Raw genomic sequence first — 24,165 nt, 5'->3', positions numbered from 1 at the left:
GTTTTTTGTTTCCGAGCCGACGGTTATCGACGTGACACACGGTGGCTATGTAGGCGTTTGTTGTGGACGGAGGTCGTATTTAATTTATTGCAAGTTTGACTCCTGGGCATACGGAGAGCCATGTACCGCCGCATAGCCAGGTGAGCCCGGGCGGAGCCGAGACGCGTTGGAGAGGCGCGCGAGTGAAAGCGTGGCTTGAACGGAGAGCGGCAGTCCGTCAAGCGGTCCGCGCGACCTTTGGCATAGATAACTTCAGTGGACGTTACCTAGTTGTTGTTACTGCGGTGGCGACTAAACGCTGGCTCGTATCAGCTTTGACAAGAGATTTGCACTGAGCTTGTAGTCTGGTATTGCACTGCTGCTGCGGCTGAGCACTGTAATTAGGATCCTCAGCCAGGTGGCTTCATTTGACCACACTTAATGAATGGAGAAGTCGCATGTGCTGTATGTGTCTTATTATCTGGTGTGGGTAATGGAGACAGCCGCGAGCTAGAGGACACACTGGGGTAACATCAGAGAATTATCTATTTAACTTAAATACATTACTCCCTCTCTCCCTCCCTCCCGCCCGCTCGCTCTCTCTCTCTCTCTCTCTCTCTCTCTCTCTCTCTCTCTCTCTCTCTCTCTCTCTCTCTCTCTCTCTTCCCTCTGTCTCTCTCTTTTCCCTCTGTCTCTCTCCCTCTGTCTCTCTCTCCCTCTCCCCCCCCCTCTCTCTCTCTTTTCCCTCTGTCTCTCTCTTTTCCCTCTATCTCTCTCTCTCTCTCTTTTCCCGCTGTCTCTCTCTCTCACTCTGTCTCTCTTTTCCCTCTGTCTCTCTCTTTTCCCTCTGTCTCTCTCACTCTCTGTCTCTCTCTCCCTCTCCCCCCTCTCTCTTTCTCCCTCTCTCTCCCTCTCTCTCCTAACATGTGGCTGTCGGTTGCCTAACTCTCTCTCCCTCTCCCTCTCTCTCTCTTTCTCTCTCTATCTCTCCCTCTCTCTTTATCTCTCCCTCTCTCTCTCGCCCCCCCCCCCTCTCTCTCTCTTTCTCTCTCTCTCTTTCTCCCTCTCTCTCTCTCGCCCTCTCTCCCTCTCTCCTAACATGTGGCTGTCGGTTGCCTAAATCTCTCTCTCCCTCCCTCTCTCTCTCTCTCTCTCTCTCTCTCTCTCTCTCGCTATCTCTCTCAATTCGTCAATTCAGTTCAGTGATGCTTTATTGGCACGCCCGCATTAATTACAATGTTGCCAAAGCAGGTGACAGCAAAACAGGTCAACAGAGTACCCCTCTCTATCTCTGTGTGTGTGTGTGTGTGTGTGTGTGTGTGTGTGTGTGTGTGTGTGTGTGTGTGTGTGTGTGTGTGTGTGTAAGGTACACGTATTCACAGGGGTGGGGCAGACTACTTTGAAATGTAGTCAGTTACTGAATGCAAATTACATGGCAATTTTTATCAGCAACGTAATCCATTGGATTACAAAAAATAATGTAATCTAATCCGAATACTTTTGGATTACTTCAAAATCAAACATTGAAAATATTGCACGGTATACTTAAGAAAATGGATGCAACCACAACATTTTGAGTTCCACAAATTTACTCTTTAAATCTCTAAACATCACAAACATTTTCAATGCAAATAAAATGCATTTATCATATTCAGCATTTACAAAACAAACAAAAACATTTTTTTCTTGTAACTCTTGTTACAAGACTTGTGCAAGAGGAGCTCTTACTCAGAAATCTTTCTTCCATTTTAAATGTAAATAAAAAGGAATGAATACTCCATTATCATTATCTATAAATCATTAAAAAAACATCAAAACTGGCAACCTGAGAGGAGTAATATACACAGTCATATATTGTTGAGTAATGTAATATATTGTTGTTATACAGTAAAACATACAACATTTAGAAATCAACTTAGCCTTACAAACAGATGCTGTATTAACAGGTGTGCTATTATATATTTTCTTATATTTTCTTTTGTTTACGCATAATCAGAGGCCGAAGGAATAAGTTTGCCATTGTAGCGCAAGAGGAGCACTTGTTCAAACTGTTCATCTGTCAAGCGGTTCCTCTGGGGGGGGTAACGATGTTGCCACCCTGGCTGAAGAGCCGTTCGACGGGTGCACTCGAGGGCAAGATGGTGTTGGATTTAAGGAAGAGCCTCTTCACCTTTGGAAAGTCATTAAGGCAGTCCAGAGACTTATTTGTCCCCTCTGGATACTTCCAGACTTCGTCAGCAACACCACCTTTGACATGGGAGTTTCCAGGTCCATAACTGAAGAAACCCTCATCTGACCGTGTTGAATTCGGACTGCTGTCAGACTGAGCATCATCACCTGGATCCAGGCAGGTTGCCTCTGACACCAACAATGCACGCATTTCCTCTCGTTCAGCTTCTTCCAGCCACCTCAAACGGAACTGTGACATAGTTGCTGTTGCAATTTTTGCATGCTGATTGTTAAACAACTGGGAAAAGTGTGTGTCTATTGCTGCCAGGATGGTGCCAATGACATCAGAGGAAAAGCGTGTTGCTGCTCTCTTCTCGCATAACTTCTTCTTCAGAGTAAGTAGTGTGGGTATGAGCTGTCAATGGAAGCAATTATTTTCTCCTTGCAGAAGGTCCAGAGTGAAGGCGAGTGGCTTCAAGACCTCAGCATATTCTTTCGAGAAGGCAGTCTCATGGGAAAGCATCCTGGCAATCTTCAGGCGGTCACAAACTTCCCCCAGTTGTGCCTCACTTAAAGACACAACTTTTTGCACTGCCATTATACCATGTGTTACAGCGAGTAACACATGGAACAATGAGTTTCATTTTCCCTATGTCATCCACAGCTTCAGCAGCCAATGGTGATCGGTGGGCCTTGTTCTATAATGCTGAACATTTGGCCATTGCACTGCACTACACTTTGTGCGTTGGCTCCTGTGTCAAAGCTTTCACAAGATCCTTGGAGGCTATCGGATTCATTGTGTGCGATGCACATCTCTGGTGGGGTGGTAGAAATAGATGCAAGTGTTCATCTGTCTCTTCAGCAAGAATAGCATACATATCCTGAAAATCAACTTGGTCACCCGCCTCATCGTGGTCATCACTTGCTGTTGAAAACTTTGAACGCTTTAACAGAATTGCTACCATTATCTGTGACAGTAGCTTGGACTTTGTTTTCAATATTGTAAGCCACGTGAATCTCGTGTATCTTAGCAGCAACAATGTCGTATGTGTGTCTGCCTTTAATCCTTGCACAGGCAAGTGCTGCTGATTTCCTCTCCAGCTCATCACCTTCAATCCAATGGCAAGTCATCCCAAAAAAGCTCCTCCTGGAAGCCGTCCACATATCAGCTGTTGTGCACACCGCATGCACTTTTCCTAGCTTTGCTTTAAGTTCCTCTTTCATGTGTGTGTATGCCTTTTCAAGCCTAGCCATCAGTGTCTTTCGGGTCATTACAGTCTTTCCCCCGCTTATGCCCTCAATTAGTTTCCTAAACACGGGCTGTTCCAACAGAGACAATGCCTGGACATCATCCACAATGAAACTGAAGACAAAGGAATTTACTTTGGTTTGGGAAATATTCACAAATTGTTCAATCCTTGCTTGTTTTGCTTCTGGCTCTCCATGAGTTGATCTGCTAGGTCCTGAAGTCTCCGTGTCAGCCCTCTGTGTGCTCTTCACAAATTTCCCAGCCTGTTTTCTCTGAAAATGCATGGAAGGGAAAAAAATGAAACAAAAATACAATTTTCACTCCAAAGTTATTTTCATTGTTTGATCAGAAAGCATTAGAAATAATATGCTTTATCCTAATACTCTTGAAATAATTGAAAATTTGTTCATAAATTAGGCTACTTCTGACAGGTAGGCAATTACCCTTATATTAAAACTCATAGCACTTAGGTAAGACATTTCATTGGCATCGGTTAGGGTTGGGGACACCTTTTATCATGCAGTAACAGAGTTGCTGTGACTGACATTCGAACTATTGTTGAGTCAACTTGTCGGATGGCATTACTGTTACAGCCGAGTAGGCTATTTGGCAGACGCCTTTGTCCCAAGCAACTTACAAAACATAAACACCATTGAAAAAACAAAACAGTGAAAACGTGTTTCTTCCCCCTGAAGATTTGCACTGACAGTGTGGGTGATCTACACAGCATGCTCTATAAGCTAAAGTTTCATCGTTTTCTAAAACAACTTGCCATATGTTCAGTTTAGCTAGCCAGCTAGTTAGCTAACTACAGTGGAAATGAGGGATCAAAAGCATCAACATTCTGTTTCGACAGGAAAACGACTGAAAATTGCACACAGTACAGCAGACTACAGCTAGCAACACGAGTGCTCATACTCCATACAATCGTATTGGGTAACACTGTGCATGGCAAGATCAATATTTTCAAAATCCAATATCCGTATTTTTTCATATTTACTTGGTATTATATGTTACCTAATGAGCTAAGGCATAACTACCATTATCAGTACTGATGTGGCAGATGCAAATGTGCTTATGAGCACTGAAATAGTTTTAACCAACATTCTTTATCAAAAAGCTAAACCCATCCGTTAACTAACGTTAGGTAACTGAGAGGTAAACTTACCTCTAGGTGTTTCTTCGGGTTTGAAGTTGATGTCTTTGGTGATGACAGCACCTGTATTTTAGGTTTGCACAAATTGCACTCGATGTAAATGTTGTTGTTGTGCACATTTTTTAATTGAAAGTGATGGCGATATTGCCAGAAATAGAATGCCAGTTTTGGTGCTGATGGACCGCTGCTGCTTGCACCTTCCATCTTGACTCAACATATGAACGTAATGGTTCTGCCAGTTGCATACAAGAAACACGCCAGGCCACTGGTTGAGTAGTGGCCTCTAGTGGGTATACAGACGGAGCTGCTTGGATTCCCTCCGCATGTATGTCGCGCCTTTTCATGAGTCAATAGCACTGGTTATATATATTTGAAAAAAAAATCGTGATTTTAAAATTTCCACATTTTAAAGACATAATCAAAATGTAATCAAGTAATCCTTGACAATGTAACTGTAATCCAACTACACATTTTTCAATTGTAATCTGGTCTGATTATAGTTATTTTTGTAATCTGATTACGTAATCCAGATTACATGTAATCCGTTACTACCCAACCCTGCGTATTCGTACCGAAAATTTTCATTATGGGTGTTACGCATGTTTACCGAATGACAGTAGAGTTCAAGTATAGTTAACTAAATGCTTGCAACTTAACGGACATTTATTTTACTATATTTTCCCAGAACCTTGGTTTTTGTATACCGTTACAGACCTAGTGTAAGACTGTATCTACAAGTCCAATACTATACACCTGGACATGTCAATTTAACAAACACCAAATCTATCTGTTATAACACCTTTAGTCACTGCAGGTGTCCACTTGCAGGTTGTCTCCACTTGGCTTGCAACTCCCCAGGATTTGTGGACATCTATTTCTTCTCACAATCTGACATATAACTATTTGGAGTGACACAGACTAATGCATCAAGACCATTTAAGTATTAAATAGTCAGGTTGTCAGAGCAGCACAAGTCCTACCAATTAAATAAATTGTCAGTCACATAAAAATGCACTTTCAAATACTTTTCTGTGATTGATTCAGCTTTTTGCTTCATGTTGTATTGCATTTAGTGAACTCATCCCATTAATGCTGAAGTCGGCTTGAATTAACCATCAAACTCCGTACTGAAACCACTTTTTAGCTTTGCTCTGATCGATACTGGTGCATCACTGTTGTTCATGATGTGAATCTTCTGTCTGTCTTTTGACCAGGTGGGTTGAACAGCACTGGCAGTGTCCAGTCCGCTCTATGGCCACTGTAGCCAGGAGGAGGAAAGGTCTGCCCAGTGCTTTCCCTGTGCTGGACCTTCCGCTAAAGCCCATACACAGACATATCTATGAAGCTAACATACGCAACAGCACTGCCTGCAAAAACAAGTAGGTTCTGCCATGTTTCACCAAACTGCTCCACTCGTTTAATGAAATGTAGTTTGAACTGTCTACCCTTTAATTGTAACCCTACATTCCTGGCCTCCTTTGCCTCCATTCCACCGCTAGGTCACATGGATCCTCCAGCCAAATACTTTTATCTGTTCCACAGCTTTGGCTGAAGCCGAGTTGGAATTGTGCTTTTGCTTCTTTGAGGCTGTGGAACAGACTACCTCTCTGTTGGGTCTGCTCCCCACCCAACACCCTTAAATCCCAGTTTAAGGTCTATCTGTTTTCCCTTGCATTTGAATCTACCTAAGGTGCTCGTTTTTGTCTTGTGCGGACTCGTCCTTGTTACTGTGCTTTGTTAACATTTTATCTTTTGTCTTATTCGTTGATTTTGCACAGCATTTTGTCCATTTTTTTGACACAGTATAGTACTTTGGTCAGCGTTGGTTCTTTTCAAATGTGCTGTATAAATAGAGTTGACTTGTTTTAATTTGCAAGTTCAAAGCCAGCTATGTGTATGGCAGGGCATCGTACCCATATCACAAACATAATACTTTGTCACCAGAGGAAAGCAATAACTGCTTGCCATCGTGTTGCCCCAATATAATAACTATTTTAGGGCTTGGAATCACCAGGTAACTCCCCATTTCATTATTACAGTGAGATTTCAGTGCCGATATGATACATATTATGATATTTCAAATATCACATTATAAATAGTGGAATTTGATATTGTGATTTTTTTAAGACTCCATATCCCTTATCTACAGCAAAATGTGGAAACTGCAATAATCCAAAGAAAGTGCATTTATTCTCAGACCCATGCATTACAGAAACTTAAAACATGAGGGTTCCTGAGTAAACAGTCAAACAATTCAAATTCAAACATTCCCATGTAGAAATCACTATATCAGACCTCTTCACAGCATCTGTTCACTGTGCCTCAGCATTGTGATCCAGGGGGAATGCTGCAGTATTGAAATGGTCAGGGCTTAGTATTGCACCTTTGCACTGAGTCAATCTTTTCACTCATCTCTCTCTCTCTCTCTCTCTCTCTCTCTCTCTCTCTCTCTCTCTCTCTCTCTCTCTCTCTCTCTCTCTCTCTCTCTCTCTCTCTCTCTCTCTGTCACACACACACACACACAGGTATATGGAGTTGAGGGAGAAGGTGAAAAAGGGGAGTGGGGAAAACGCCATAGCCAGACACACCCAGAGAAACAAGAAGTTGCTGGTCAAGGACCGCCTTCAGCTCCTTTTGGATGATGAAGACTTCCTAGAGCTGTCGCCTTTTGCTGGTTTGGGTCTGCCATATGGAGACATCCCTTCAGCTGGCTGCTTGACTGGTCAGTCATCATACTATAAACTTTTATAATGGACATTAACCAGAAACAAATTGTAATGGAAGCAACTTTGCTGCAGCTAAAAAATAAAATTTGCTGATGAAATCATGAATTTACAAATTTTGCAACTAACTTTATATTGATTTTGCCATGATTATTTATATAAAAATCCATGTCTTATGTTCACACATATGTTTCTTGATTATTTCAATGTGTTATAATCAAAATAGTTTGGATTAAGTTTTTAGGTCTGTAGTACTATACTAAGTATAATAATAATAGTAATAATAACTTTATTTATATGGCAGTTTTCTTAACAATGTTACAAAGTTATTTACAAAAGAAATAAAATCAGACAAGGCAAAATGAGAATAAGACCAAAGTACAAGAGCAAAGAGGAAATACAAACAATAAATGAATAAGACCAAATAAATAGGAATAAAAATAAAAACAGATGAATTTGGGGAAGCAAACAGAAAGACCTCAGACTTATCATCATTAATTTTAAGAAAATTTTGGGACATCCAGGATTTAAATATCAGAGAGACAAGTTGTTAGATTTGCTAGGCCGCTAGGATCTGTTGGTTTTAGTGGCATGTATAACTGAGTGTCATCAACATAAAAATGGTAAAACATATCATGATTTTGAATAACCTGGCCAAGACGCAGTATATATATATATAGAAAAGAGAAGGGGGCCAAGAACTGAGCCTTGAAGGACACCACAACTCAACTGAGCCAGTGAGGAAGTATAGTTACCCAGAACAACACAACAAAAAGTTCTGTTAGAGAGGTATGAGCGTAATAAACTAAGAGCTGAGCCCTTGTTGCCTACCCAAGTCTTCAAGCGATATACGAGGATACCGTGATCAACTGTGTCAAAGGCAGCACTTAAGTCTAAAAGAACTAAAATTGAGCAGTCACCTCTGTCCGCAGTCAGCAGTAGGTCATTAGTAACTTTAACTACAGCTGTCTCGGTACTGTAAAGTGCTCTAAAACCAGACTGGAAACTGGAAACACTATTAGTATTCATAAAAGATATCAGTTGAGATGAAATTAATTTCTCCAGAACCCTAGATAAAAAAAAGACAATTTGGAGATTGGTCTGTAGTTACTTAAGGACAGGGTATCCAAATTAGGTTTCTTTAGCAATGGGTGAACAATGGCATCTTAAAACTGTCTGGAAAAGAACCAGAGGCCAGAGAATTGTTAAAAATTTGCAAAATAACAGCTAACAGTGGAAAATGCCTCCTTGAGCAGCTTAGTGGGGATGATGTCTACGATACAGGAGGAGGAGTTCATATGGGACACTGTACTCTCAAACAATGAAATTGTAATGGGTTGAAACTGGGTAAAAGATGCAGAATTAACATGAGGAATCGAAAGAGTGCGAGGGTCAGGCTGGATTTGTGACCTGATGTTTGCCACCTTATTTGCAAAATTATCGAGAAATGTTTCGGACAGCTCAACATCAGGTTCAGAATAAGAAATTGAGTAACTATTACTAACAGAATCAGTTACCCTAAAGAGAACTTTAGGATTGTGGTTATTTGTAGATGTCAGTTCAGAGAAGTAAGCTGTCTCGCATCCTTAACTGCTTTCTGGTAAATATAGGAGTACATTAGGTCTGTAGTACTTTAAGTTGTGTTTGCTGTTTGTTTAAACCAGCCCTCGTATGTTCAAACTGAACTATTAACAAACTATGAACAAAAACTTCTGAAAATTACAGTTTTGTATTTTTATTTACAGAGCCAAATATTTCTCAACTTATGGCTGCTTATGCTGTGTGTCTTACTGTATATGGACAGTATGCATGTATGCCTGCATCTATATGTGTGCCTATGTGTGTATCCATTCAGGCATAGGCCGGATCAATGGACTGTGGTGTGTGTTCTTGGCTAATGATGCCACAGTGAAAGGTGGCACGGCTTACCCAATCACAGTGAAGAAGCAGCTGAGGGCACAGGAAGTGGCAATTCAGAATCGTCTGCCCTGCGTCTACCTTGTTGATTCTGGGGGAGCCTTCCTTCCACTGCAGGTGAACACCAACACACACATACAGAGTCACTGCTGAAACCCTTTGAATCAGAAGGATTGTATCACATTTCACAGGGGAACCAAAATGCTGATGTCTCATTGAAATACAGTTAGAGTGCAGATTCAGTTTTGGTCATTACACAGGCAATGCAGTGCCCAGTATAGTTTAGGTACAAAATAAGTCTCATCAAGTTTGAATTTTTGGTCAATACATACATTTTTGGTAAGTATATACTTTTTTTGTCCAGTGAAGTGTCAGTTTGGTGATTTTGTGTATGTGTGTTTCCAGTCAGAGATCTTCCCAGATAAAAACCAGGGAGGAAGGACGTTCTACAATGAAGCAATTATGTCAGCCATGAAGATCCCACAGGTAAATTTTTTTTTTAAATTGCCTTTGGGAAAATTTGTCTATAATGATGTTGTGGTGCATTTCAGCCAGCGTAGATTAAAATAATCAAAGAAGATTAAAATAATCAATAATCAAAGTTCATAAACTCACACTCTGGCAACATAGATCATCTTATTGTTTATTCAAACAAATAAATTGGTACAACCAGTACAACAGAAAAGGTGATCCTGAATTAAAGTCTTAGATATAAATTTGGTTGTGTTGTCGTCTTGTGGTCTTTGGTGATTTGGTCAAAACTGTGAGTTGCCCAGGTGTCAGTGGTGTGCGGATCGTGCACGGCTGGGGGGGCGTACATCCCCACCATGGCAGAAGAAACAGTGATGGTGCATCGCATAGGGACCATATTCCTTGGTGGACCACCGCTCGTCAAGGCCGCTTCAGGAGAGGAGGTTACACCAGAGGACTTGGGAGGTGCCAGGCTACATGCTGAGTAGGTCCAAATATCACATATACCCCAAGCATCTGCCTTTTGGCAAGTACACTGATGCTTTCACCCCAGAGCGAATGAGAGTGCATCCCACTTATCGAGAATTAGTCCTTCTTTCCGCCTTTCTTTTTTAATATTTCAGAGTTAGCGGCTGTGTGGACCATTTTGTCTGGGGAGAGAAGGAGGCATATGAGTACACCAGGAACATCATATCCACCCTCAACTACCAGTTGCCTGAGGAGGAATCCAATGAGGAGAAGGCAAAGAAGGGAGAGGAAGAGCCCCTCTATGGTTCGGAGGAGCTTCTGGGGCTTGCACCACTGAATTATAACCACAGTCTGGATGTTAAAATGGTACGTACACAAGAACAAATACTCAAATGTGTGCATATTTTCTCTGTGGGTAAACTTTAACATTACAATTACTTATGAAAGAATTACAGCTACATTTGATTTTGCGGTCCAGATTGTTGTGTTCCTTGTTTAAAATGCTAGTTTCTTTGTACAGGGCAACATAGAATTGCATATTGTACACCTAATGTTACAAATATATATTACTGCCAGGTAATTTGGCTTACATAAACTGATTGTTGACCTTCGCAATGAAACTGTAATCCTATCAAAAGTAATCGTAATGTTATTTAACGACAGAGTATATGCATTCATGTTTTCACTCTTTAATGAAAACATGCATGCATGGTTTCACTGGCATAGTATTTCATTGGCTATCAAAGTGTTTGAACGCTTAGTCCTTTCCTACCTGAAGTCCTTTATTTCCCCACTGATGGATCCATATCAGTTTGTTTATAGGGATAATAGATCCGTTGAGGATGCTATAAACCTGGTTCTTTACTCTGCAACACCTGGAATCAACTAACACCTATGCACGCATCCTGTTTATAGACTTTAGCTCGGCTTTCAACACCATTAATTCTCTCACAGTCTTCTAGGCTTCTGAAAATGAACATCAACTCAGCTCTGTGTTACTGGATACTGTACTTTCTTAGAAACAAAATTCAGTCTGTCAAGGTTAACAACGCTACATCACTCCCTCGGACCCTCAGTACTGGTGCTCCACAATGCTGTTATCTCCTCTGCATTTCTCCATCGAGTTCACATCGCACCACAGCTCAGTCAAAATATTCAAGTTTGCCGACGACACTACTATCATTGGACTTATCAATAACAATGACGAGACTCAGTACCGCCAAGAGGTGAATTGGGCTATACATTGGTGCAGCAAAAATAACCTCTTACTCAATACCTCAAAAACAATGGAAATAGCTGTAGACCTCAGGAAGGGGACAAACATCAAATCCCTGGTTCATAATCTCTGACCAACCCATAGCCCTGACAGACTCCTTCAGATTCCTCGGTACCTACATCAGTAATACTCTGAAATGGAATATCAACACCAACCACATCATCGAAAAGGCTCAGCAAAGACTGTACTTCCTCAGGCAACTGAAGAAGTATCATGTCAAAAAACACCTGTTGGTCCACCTGTATAAAGCCATCATAGAGAGGAAGAAAGGGACCTCACATCATAGAGAGGAAGAGAGGGCCCTCACATCATCTCTCACTGTCTGGTATGGGAGCTCAGATAGTCACACAAAGAGGAAACTTCGAGCAGATTGTTACTAAAGCCTCCAACATTGGTCATATTGTTTGTGACCACATTGGTTGGAACCTGGGGAAGTCCCTTCCCCTGGATATTCAGCCTCAGTGGTCATCTGAACAACTGGTGGCTGCTGCTGTAAAGAAGCGGAAAGATTTTAACCAGGATATGGAAGATGATGCCCATGTTTTGTTGTACCCTGATGCTAAGGAAGCTACAAACATCCCAGGAACAGACAACCCTTTCACAGTGCAGAAATACAAAGAGGAAGTTGGAAAGGCCTAGAATAACATTGTATATACGAATCCCCCTGTCAACTCCCTGTATATAAAGCGTTCCTTCAACCGGACAGCTAAAATCACCAGTGACCCCTCACACCCAGCCCACCACCTCTTCCAGCTTCTCCCCTTTGGAAGGCGCTGCCGGTCCATATTAACCAAAACCACTCGATTCGAAAACAGCTTCTTTCCTACAGCAGTCAGAACACTTTATATCCCTTGATAAGCCCCCCTTGATAAGCCCCCCCTTGCTGCCAGATCCCATATACTGACCTGGATGCACTGAACAGAACTTGTTTGCACTGGTACATCAATCATTTTACTCTCTGCCCGTTGGGCTACTTGATATGCTGGGGAACTGAACTGTACATATCATATATATTCACTGTACGTGTTCTCATATTCATGCGTTTCCCTTTTGTGTGTGTGGATGTAATTGTTTATGGTGCTGCTTGTTTTTCTCGCTTTCTTTTTGCACTGGAACTGAGCTACCATGCTGTACCAACACAGTTACCACCAACATTTTTGCATGGCAATAATAAAGTATCTATCTAGTATGTTTTTATACAAATTAAGTGTAAAATATAATGTGTATGTATAAGTACATTTATAAACCTTTTCAAATTTTTTTATACATTTTAATGTTCATCAAGAGTAGATAATTTGAACTTTGCGTAACTCGTACCACTTAACAGATTTCACCTTGTCATTATGAAAAATAAGTCAGCACACCACTATTGGTCGTGTGTGTGTGTGTGTGTGTGTGTGTGTGTGTGTGTGTGTGTGTGTGTGTTCTCCTGGATCGCTACATTGCCGTGGTGGAGAAGCTTGCATGTACCAGTGATGCCAAGAGCTATGCCGTCCGGAGCTTGGCTCCTGGTAGGGTCATCCAGAACGGATAGGTCAAGGGGGAGGTTCCAGATGAAGCGCGATCCAACAAAGACCTCAACAGCAGAACTGGCGGAAGATGTCTCCAGGTCACAATGGCAGTGAAGGCGGATGAAGGCTGCAACAGAGGGTGGTCCCCAATCGTCTTGGTTCTCCATGCCACTGGACTCTGGCCAGCCCCTGCGAAGGACCATGTGGTGGCTGCAAGTGCATCAGCCACTCTATGTAAAAAGCTGTCAAGCGCAGGCGTCCTCCCATTATGTAGCTCCAGGATCGCCCTCTATGCCCACCTGAAGACCCAGAGGGAGGACGGTCATACTCGACCCCGAGTGACAGCCGTCTGCACGGCTAATCTCGCAAACTACTGGACCTATCAGCCCACATTTTTTTGTGTACAGTTATGACTGTATGACGAAGAACCGCTTGTGGTTGCGGCGATTCAAAATCTTTGAAAAACGTTTCCTCTTGCTATGACTGCTCCCTCTCAAGTCAATCAACAGGGCAGCCATTCGCCTTGATTCATTTTCTATCATGAAAACCACGGTGGTTAAACACATTTGAGGTCTTTTAATAAGGGCTTTGATATTATGATAGCCTGATCTCTGTCATTCCATGTCAGACTTGGTTGCGTTCGTGCGAGGGTCCGCCAAGGAGGCTGTGCATGCAGAGACTGACAGGCAAAACGTTTTTATTAGGTCGATTTTTTTATTCATGAACAGGATGTCAAGGCACAGCCAAGGTGAGGAGTGTGTCCGTTTTGGGAACCTCAGAATTGCATCTCTGCTGTTCGCAGATGATGTGGTTTTGTTGGCTTTATCAGAACGCAACCTCCAGCATGCACTGGGGCGGTTTGCAGCTGAGCGTGAAACTGCTGGGATGAGAGTCAGCACCTCCAAGTCTGAGGCCATGATTCTCTACCGGAAAATGGTGGATTGCTCCCTCCGGGTTGGGGATGAGTTGTTGCCTCAAGCGAAAGAGTTCAAGTATCTCAGGGTCTTGTTCACAAGTGAGGGTAGGATGGAGCGGGAGATTGACAGGCGGATTGGTGCAGCATCAGCAGTAATCAGATGTTGTACCGGACCATTGTGGTGAAGAGGGAGCTGAGCCCGAAGGCAAAGCTGTCAATTTACCAGTCAATCTTCGTTCCAACCCTCACCTATGGCCATGAGCTTTGGGTAGTGACTGAAAGGGTGAGATCGCGGATACAAGCGGCTGAAATTAGTTTCTAGTCGAGCCGCTGCTCCTTCGCATCGAAAGGAGCCAGTTGAGGTGGTTCGGGCATCTGATTAGGATGCCTCCTGGGCGCCTTCCTTTGGAAGTTTACCGGGCACGGCCAACTGGGAGGAGACCCCGGGGCAGACCCAGAACTCGCCGGAGGAACTATATGTCCAATCTGGCCTGGGAATGCCTTGGGATCCCCCAGGAGGAGCTGGAGGGCGTTGCTGGGGAGAGGGACGTCTGGAGTGCCCTACTGAGCTTGCCGCCACCGCGACCCGACCCCGGAAAAGCGGCTGACGATGAATGAATTTTTTTAGCTTGAGCGCAGCTTAATAACCCCCCCCCCCCATATTTGTCATTCAGTTGACTTGGGCGCTGCGCAAAAGCCTTATAATGGCTGTCCGTGTGTGCACATGTATTTCCCTTCTCCCAGTGGGCGAAAAAAGGGGTGGTTTGTCACCAAGTTCAAACACCTGAGAAGGGGAGAAACTTACACCTGGCAGAGATCGGCACTCTACTGAGTGAACTCATTCATCATCAGCCGCTTCTCCGGGGTCAGGTCGCGGTGGCAGCAAGCTAAGTAGGGCACTCCAGGCGTCCCTCGCCCCAGCAACACCCTCCAGCTCCTCCTGGGGGATTCCAAGGGGTTCCTAGGCCAAACTGGACATGTAGTCCCTCCAGCGAGTTCTGGGTCTACCCCGGGGTCTCCTCCCAGTTGGCCGTGCCCGGTAAACCGCCAAAGGAAGGCGTGAACTCCTCTACTTAAAGTATAGAACCCCTTAAGAAGCAAATCCATAGGCAGTCGTTTTCTGTTTGAGTTTGCTAGTCTTTTACACCCATTCTGATCCACTTCATGTCACAAAAGCTCTTCAGCTCATTGATATTTGAGGGTGTATGTTGATGCACATTTCTCAAACGGTCCTGCCACATCATTGCACCTGAGGCGAGGACCTGACTTCATTCCTGGCCTGTCAATGGAAAAAATAGTTTTCATGTCCTTCGAGTTTTTATTCTTGATGTATCTCTGCCCGTCTTATCAGTGTTTTGCCAAATACTAATTCAGTGTTTGCTTGTTGCTGCTTTCTTTTTAGGTAGTTAGTCGACTGACAGATGGGAGTCGATTCCAGGAATTTAAAGCTCGCTATGGAACCACATTAGTCACTGGCTTTGCTAAGATACATGGGTAAGAGGACGGACAAACACAGAGGCACACATATTAACAGCAAAAAATACACAGACACAGGACTAGTGTCGGTGTGTCACCCAACATATGAGAAAGTGGGCACAAAAACTTGCCCAGAGCAAAAACCTGCATGCACTGAAACAAGTGGGAGACACGCACCTATGCAGAGCTCTTTTGTAAGTACATCAAACACTGATATGCACCTTGCAGAAATCTCATTATCATGTGACCTTTAGAACAAACCTAAAATGATAAATAATGCAATGCAGAACAAGCTGTGGAAGTGGTACCACTTCCTGGACACCTCAACCTCTGAAGGGGAAACCTTCCACAAACCCAGTGACCTTTCAGCCTCACGAGATTAGGAGTCATCCTCATTAACCAGTAAACGAGATTAGCGTACTCCTATGACCAACCAAACAGGTCTTACCTGATGCCTTCAGGATCTGAGAAAATCACTTCCGATTCCCCGTCCCCAAGAATCTCAACACAAGACCTGCCATTTGTGTTTGTGTGTAGGCACATACTTCATTGTGTGCTTATTTTTACTGTGCCAGTCACCAGGTGGGTATAGTTGCCAGCAACGGAGAACTGTCATACGAAGCATCTCTGAAGGGCAGCCATTTTGTCCAGCTGTGTGACCAAAGAGACATCCCTCTCGTCTTCCTCCAGAACACAGTGCCCAGGCCGGGTCTAACACTCTCTCCTGCCCAGGTACTGTGGTCTCTAGAAGAGCTATCTGCTTTTAGACTATGAACCATCCAGATAATCTCAGGTCATCTAAGGCTGCTCTGCCGGTAGTTCCCAGGGTAAAAACCAAACATGGTGAGGCAGTATTCATTTATTATGCTGATCACAATTGGTACAAACTACCTTAAGAGATTAGATTTGCCCCAAGTGTGAGCTCATTTAAATCCTTGTTAAAATCTTTCATGTTCACCACTGCATTTCACTAAATAACCACTTTAACTCTGATTATTAGTGGGCTAGCTAGAAGCTAGCACACTTACACTTGTATGTTCTTCCCATTATTTATTATTTGTGGGCTAGCTGGAAAAAAAGGGGGAAGGCATGTCCAGAGGCAGCGGGAGAGGAGGAAGGGTAGGAGTGTGGAGGAGAGAGTCCGAACTTTGAATGTTGGCACTATGACTGGTAAAAGGAGAGAGCTGGCTGATATGATGGAGAGAAGGAAGATGTGTGCAAGAGACCAGGTGGAAGGGGAGTAAGGCCAGGAGCATCAGAGGTGGGTTCAAACTCTTCTACCATGATGCGGATGGGAGGAGAAATTGGGTAGGGGTAATTCTGAAGGAAGAGTATGTCAAGAGTGTGCTGGAGGTCAAGAGAGTGTCGGGACAGAGTGATGAGTATGAAGCTGGAAATTGAAGGTGTGATGATGAATGTTATCAGCGCATATGCCCCGCAAGTTGGGTGTGAGATGGACGAGAAAGAAGAATTCTGGAGCGAGTTGGATGAAGTGGTGGAGAGGGTGCCCAAGGAGGAGAGAGTGGTGATTGGAGCGGACTTCAATGGGCATGTTGGTGAAGGGAACAGAGGTGATGAGGAGGTGATGGGTAGGTGTGGAAGGACAGATGTGGTGGATTTTGTGAAAAGGATGGAAATGGCTGTGGTGAATACATATTTCAAGAAGAGGGAGGAACACAGGGTGACGTAGAGGGATGGAGGAAAGTGCACACAGGTGGACTATATGCAAGGCTCAGCATTGTCGGTTTTTATTTTTCAAAGCCATCCAGCATGCCGAATTTCACCAGAAGGGGGCACTGTTACATAACCTCACATGAACAGGAACAACTTTTGGATCCGCGGAAACATAAAATCCGGGTGAAAATCAGTTTAAACTGATCTGCTCCTTTTAAAAAAATCTGGGTATTTTTCGGTGAAAATCGGTAAAAACTGAAAACACTGAGCCTTGACTATATGTGTTTGTTTGTGTGTGTGTGTGTTGTATGTTTTCTTTAGGCGGAGATTAACACGAACTGTCTGAAGGCCCGGGGTGCCATGATGTCCACAGTGGCATGTGCCTCTGTCCCCAAAATCACTGTGGTAATTGGAGGCTGCCACGGTGCTGACAGTTATGCTATGGTGAGTTGCTCATGCAAAATAACACTACAATTGTGTGGTAAACCCATTATACCAAATTTGGCCTTTTCAACAGTTGGAATTTAAAGGCGGCGTTATTCTCAGAGAAGAGATAACTTGTACAATGAGAGCCCATTATCTTAAAAATACACCCTCTTAGTAATGACGCGTTTAATTTTCTTTCCTCGTTTTCCGTAAGACCATAACTATATGTTCTCAGAAGCAAAAGTAGGTCCATGATCAAGTTGTGATGAAAAGACCCATTCAGATTCTAGACAATAGGCCAAATCACATGTATGTATACTAAGAATGTAACGATAGTTCGCGAGACGGTAAATTCCCAATACAAATATGTGACAATTCAAATCGGTGAGATGAAAAATGATCAGGGGCCACTTCCTTATACACATCACATGGGCCTCTTTGGCCCGTTGCTCCAATATGTCAAGGTCACTGCCATATTGGACCGGGCAAGACTGACCTGTAAACAAATATATAAGTAAACTGGGGAGCTGCAGTTTTTTTGTTTGGATTTCTCCCCAATTGTACTTGGCCAATTACCCCACTCTTCCGAGCCGTCCCGGTCGCTGCTCCACCCCCTCTGCCGAGCTGGGGAGGGCTGCAGACTACCACACGCCTCCTCCGATACACGTGGAGTCGCCAGCCGCTTTTCACCTGACAGTGAGGCGTTTCGCCAGGGGGACGTAGCACGTGGGAGGATCACGCCATTCCCCCCAGTTCCCCCTCCCCCCCGAACAGGCACCCCGACCGACCAGAGAAGGTGCTATTGAAGCGACCAGGACACACACTCACATCCGGCTTCCCACCCGCAGAGACGGCCAATTGTGTCTGTAGAGACGCCCAACCAAGCCGGAAGCAACACGGGGATTCGAACTGTCGATCCCCGTGTTGGTAAGCAATGGAATAGACCGCTATGCTACCCAGAGGCCCTAGCTGCTGTTTTTTCTGGATAAAACGCACACTGTAGCGTTTACTAATGAGTCGTTTTTGAGGTATGATTCAGCGGCCAATGCAGGGTCTTTATATAGATGTCTATGGCTGCAGAATCTCATATTATATCTGCAAATGCAGATATAATCTACTGCTGCTACTGCTACTACTACTTTTGGCTGCTACCGTTAGGGGTTTCCATTTCTTCCTGTCCTCTGCATCTTCCTCTGTCACACCAGCATGTACTCTCTCACCACATCCATAAACCTCCTCTTTGGCCTTCCTCTTCTCCTCTTCCCTGGCAGCTCCATATTCAGCATCCTACTCACAGTATACCCAGCATCTCTCCTCCACACATGTCCAAGCCATCTCAATCTTGCCTCTCTTGCTTTGTCTCCAAACCGTCCAACCTGAGCTGTCCCTCTAATATACTCGTTCCTAATCCTGACCTTCTTCGTCACTCCCGATGAAAATCCTAGCATCTTCAACCCTGCCACCTCCAGCTCCACCTCCTGTCTTTTCATCAGTGCCACTGTCTCCAAATCATATAACATGGCTGGTCTCACAACCATCTTGTAAACCTTCCCTTTAACTCTTGCTGGTACCCTTCTGTCACAAATCACTCCTGACACTCTTCTCCACCCACTCCACCCTGCCTGCACTCTCTTCTTCACCTCTCTCCTGCACTCCCCGTTACTTTGGACAGTTGACCCCAAGTATTTAAACTCATCCACCTTTGTCACCTCTACTCCTTGCATCCTCACCATTCCACTGTCCTCCCTCTCATTCACATATAGGTATTCCGTCTTGCTCCCACTGACTTTCATTCCTCTTCTCTCCAGTGCATACCTCCACCTCTCCAGGCTGTCCTCAACCTGCACCCTACTCTCACTACAGATCACAATGTCATCTGCAAACATCATAGTTCACAGAGACTCCTGCCTGACCTCCTCCGTCAACCTGTCCATCACCATTGCAAACAAGAAAGGGCTCAGAGCCGATCCTTGATGTAATCCCACCTCCACCTTGAACCCATCTTGTCATTCCAACCACACACCTCACCATTGTCACACTTCCCTCATACATATCCTGCACCACTCCTACATACTTCTCTGCAAATGTAGATATAATTATATTCCTAAAAAAGAACGTAAATTCCAAGCTAAGAACACAGGCCAAACCTTACTTTGTTTATTTGAAGAGATTTTCTTTATTTGTATTATTCATTTATTTATTTGGTTTGAGATTTGTTTTAAAATTTACATTTTTTTTGTCATTTAAGACAAAAGATATTTTCAGTTTCACTATTACAAAGAAAAGGAAATTGCAATTTTGCATTTTATGCCCTGCCTCATAAATAAATAAAAAAAATCTTTGATAAAGAGAAGAGAAGGGTCGACGGTGGTGTAGCGGTCTAAGCATCGGCTTTGTATCGATGCAGTTGCCCACCGGGGACCGGGGTTCGCGCCCCGGTCTCATCAGATCCGACTATGGCCGGACTCGATGAAGCAGCAATAATTGGTAGCGCCGTCTTCGGAAGGGGGGCGGAGTCGGCTTGTGTTCGTCACATGAACGCGTCTCTGTGTGTGTGGGGAAAAAGCAGTGGTTCGGCCTGGATTCACCTTGTCACGGAAGTGGCGAGGCGTCTCCTTCGAGACTGCCGGCCGGAGAGATGCAGTTGGCGAACGCATGCAGTACGAGGGTGGGTGTTTAAACTAGAATAGGGAGCGATTGGCCACTAAATTGGCAGAAAAAGTGAAAAATCTGAAATAAATTTTTTAAAAAAAAAGAGAAGAGAAAATATATTTTGTAGATTTTGTCTGAGAAATTAAGGAATCTTTTTCAGTCAAAATTTGTCTTCAATCTCATTTTGTTAAAAAAAAAAAATCAGGAGAAAATCGTATCGTGAACCGTAACGGATAATGAGTTGAGTGTATCGTTACATCCCTAATGTCTACCAATGTTCATGCAAATATATACCGTTTACTGTATATATCATTTAAATGCTACACTTGATATAGGGTGTAAGGGAAAGGGCTGATCCCCTCTGATCTGCATGTAAATATAAACAAGATGAGGATGTCTGGGTAGCATAGCGGTCTGTTCCGTTCCGGCTTGGTCGGGCATCCCTACAGACACAATTGGCCGTGTCTGCGGGTGGGAAGCTGGATGTGGATATGTGTCCTGGTCGTTACACTAGTGCCTCCTCTGGTCGGTCGGGGCGCCTGTTCCGTGGGGAGGGGGAACTGGGGGGGAACAGCATGATCCTCCCACGCGCTGGCGACTCCACGTGTATGGGAGGAGGCATGTGGTAGTCTGCAGCCCTCCCCGGATCAGCAGAGGGAGTGGAGCAGTGACCGAGACGGCTTGGAAGAGTGGGGTAATTGGCCGGATACAATTAGGGAGAAAAAACGAAAAATGTAAACAAGACCTTCCACCAATCCAAACTGCATTTCCTTTCTGTCCCCAGTGTGGGCGGGCCTTTGAGCCAAACTTCCTGTTCCTGTGGCCTAATGCCAGAGTGTCTTTGGTGGCTCCGGGCCACGGTGGCTCACTGCTTCCCCCTGGCAGAGAGGCGGAGGAGCTGAAGGAGGAACAGGAGATGAATAGCAAGCTGAAGGAGGAGAGCTCAGCATTCTTCTCCTCTGGGAGGCTCTGGGATGATGGAGTCATTTTACCTCAGGACACTAGGAAGGTAATTTAACCACGATATACACTCTTAACATATCACTTTTTTCTATGTCTTAAAACACAGGAATTATTTTTACACACTATTTAAAAGCTGTCACAAAGACTAAACATTCAGAGATACGGCCCTTTTCCCTCGTCTGACTGTCTTTTTTCAATGCCTATCTCCGTGTAGGTTATCAGAGACTGCCTAGACATCATCCAACAGCAGCAGTATCAGCTGTCCACGGAGAAACTACGATCTCCACTGTTGCGCGTCTAGAACGTCCCTCCATCTCTCTCATCCTCACAGCACTTCTACAAGTCCATCCCTGCGACGAGGCTGCCGTTTCTCAAACCAGTCAGGTCGTTTAAAAAAAGTGACAACCTCCTCGTCGACACCTTATGAGACGCCTTGCTGTCAGCTTCTCATTATTACATTTTAGGATCTTTCTCAGTTTCCCCTCATTGGTTTAACCTTATCAAAATCAATAGCTACCTCTGTTTTTGGGTTCACCTTGTTTTTAACGTTTCTAAAAAAGTGCCTTAATTAGTGGACTGAGACTTGATTCCTCAAGCAGGAGTCACTTTTCAACATGTCACTGTCATTTTGCTTGCCATGATAAACAACCATTAGATAACGATACCGTAATGTGAATGTCAATATGACTAATGTCTGTCCCAAAGAGCTGTCAGTTCGGTATTTCTCTGGCATGTCCACAACATCAGTTGAGGTAAAAGGATAAATAATGCACGGAAAGCAGCTGTGAGATGGGGTATGGAAAAAAAGGTGCTGTTCAAAAGTAGTACACTAGTGTGCTAGAGCTAATCACACCGATACTCATGAGGGCAATATATATCACAGTTTTAGAGATGACATTATGTAGGCTAACTTTAAACAAAACGTGTTTTTATGACATTATAAAGTTGGTCATTATAACATATAGAGCTGTATCATCAGCATACATTCGAAAGTATTCTGATGATACAGCTCCAATATCTCAGTTAAGTAACTCAGACACCCCTGGGCTGCACCAACATGGCATGGACAAAGTAGTCGATTGGAGTGATAATAATGCTCCTGAAATTAACGCAAAGAAAATGGAAGAAATTGTATTGGGTTCACCATCTGACTTTCAAAAATTTCCTATTTTTATCCATAGTAAAAAATAAAATAAAGCAGGTATTTTCATACAAATACTTGGGTATTATGATAGATCATCTGTTATCCTGGAAAGACCACACTGAATTTGTCTGCAAAAAGACAAAACAAAGAATTTATTTTCTCTACTGCCTTAGGTCTTTTTGGGGTGTTTTTGTTACTTCTGTGATTATGAGTGTTCTACAGTATTTTTTATACTACATACTACAAGCGTTTGTCCACTACTTTAAAGTCAAAACTGCCCCAACAAATTAAAATCTGCTCAAATGCTGTAGGCCAAGCCCCTTGAGGAACTATGGATCAGCCAACCATGATAATAAATTAAGGCTGGCCAACAACAATGTCTCTGACGCCAACCACGTCCTGAGCCGTGAATACAAATCGTACCACCAAACCGGAGATACAGGGTTCCACGATTTATAACAAGGTCAGAGAGAGGCACTCGTTGGTACACCAGTCAATCCTAAAATTAAATATGGAGCTTTATCCCAGATCAATTATACATTGGAGGGCCTTGAATATTGTCTTGTGTGATTGTAAAGTTGTGCTAATTTTTGTCTTTTCTGTGATGTTGCTGTGGTAATGCAAGAAAATTTCCAGCCTTAATCTGACAAGTATCATCATCATCATCCCCAGCACAATAGCCAATTTCATATATAAAACACCGATGCCTAAAAACAATGTACTGTAATGATAACAAAATCAATGCAATGTAATGTTTCTATTTGTATAAAGTGATGAAAAAACAGCTGTAAATACATTTCAGATTTCAGTTATTAAAAAAAAAGTCCCAATGTACAACTGGTCTCTGCTCCATGGATAATTCACCAAACATCAAGACGGTTACAGGTAAATATCCTCTTCAGCAAAAGAACAACATGGAGGATGCCACGCAAGTCATTTCTTCATACACTGACATTTGGATTTTCTTGTCACTCTGTATGTGTGTGTGTGTGTGTGTGTGTGTGTGTGTGTTGGGGGCAGTACACATTTTCACAAGCATTTCTCATTCGAAAGAATGGATGCTAGTTGTCACAGGCTAGCTCGTTAGCTTGAACTTAGCAGTGGTAAGTGTCATAGGTAAGAAGTGGAACGTCATCAACGTGGTGATGGAGCAACAACTTGGGAGGACAAGTGTAGCATCTTCATTCCTAAATATCAAAAATAGCTAAATAACAAGAACTGAATTCAACACATCAGGGCCAGCCGCTGTGATGGTCGAGCGGAATAAACCGCCGTTCTTGCAGTCCGATAGCCATGTGGCTGGGAGGTTCGTATCCCACACTCGCCATAACCTGTCCCGACCAGAGCGTCCACGGGGTAAGGCCTTCATTAGGCCACCCTTACCCGAGGGATAGTGGGTGTAGATCGGTGTAGTGTTCGGGGACTCGTCGTTCTGCAGCGACCCCTCTGGCCCATCCGGGCGCCTGCAGCCAAGCAACTGAAAGCCTTCTCCCTACACCTCCTTCGTGGCCTGAAGGTGATGCAATCCTCAAGAACAGAGTTGACCTATCGTTCACACCCTTACAGATGTGTTCCTTCTTTAACCATGAAGGTAAAAAAAGACTGTAAAGGAAAATATGGTAACGGAGAGATATTTCTTGATAAACTCTGAGAGCTCTTACAACAAGCCATGGCAAACATCATCTGAGGTTCAGAGTTACACTCGGAATTATGCTAAACGGCGACAGATGCAATGTGCCATGGAAAGTAAATGACGACAGAGCAAACCGCTGCTGCCCTCTCTCAGGCTGAAGGTCGAGGAAAATTAGAGGACAGAAGGGAAGTTTGGCTGGCCGCTTGGCAAGGCAAGACACGTATACGTAAGCGCATTTGATACGTCTCAGAGTATGAAAGGTGTGCTTTAGGCTTTCGTCTGAAGACGCCCAGTGACATGATATTAAAGGGGACATATTTCGCAGTTTATCACTGACATACTAGCCTTCCTTGCTACAATCT

At 43.6% G+C, this 24,165-nt stretch overlaps 1 protein-coding gene across 1 annotated transcript; it reads left to right on the top strand.

Moving 5' to 3' along the window:
* The first annotated feature begins 38 nt into the window (after positions 1 to 38).
* Positions 39 to 22,998, top strand: si:ch211-198n5.11 (methylcrotonoyl-coenzyme A carboxylase 2). Its single transcript, XM_056277458.1, has 12 exons — positions 39 to 140; positions 5,768 to 5,932; positions 7,079 to 7,275; positions 9,132 to 9,310; positions 9,599 to 9,679; positions 9,970 to 10,148; positions 10,288 to 10,498; positions 15,238 to 15,329; positions 15,887 to 16,043; positions 17,307 to 17,429; positions 20,848 to 21,072; positions 21,241 to 22,998. Exons 1-12 carry the CDS (start codon positions 121 to 123, stop codon positions 21,325 to 21,327), a joined length of 1,716 nt encoding a protein of 571 aa, XP_056133433.1. The 5' UTR covers positions 39 to 120; the 3' UTR covers positions 21,328 to 22,998.
* The last annotated feature ends 1,167 nt before the right edge of the window (positions 22,999 to 24,165 follow it).

Source organism: Lampris incognitus, chromosome 3, assembly GCF_029633865.1.
Source record: "Lampris incognitus isolate fLamInc1 chromosome 3, fLamInc1.hap2, whole genome shotgun sequence".
NCBI classification, from domain to species: Eukaryota; Metazoa; Chordata; class Actinopteri; order Lampriformes; family Lampridae; genus Lampris; species Lampris incognitus.
This window is presented reverse-complemented; position numbering and strand designations above follow the sequence as displayed.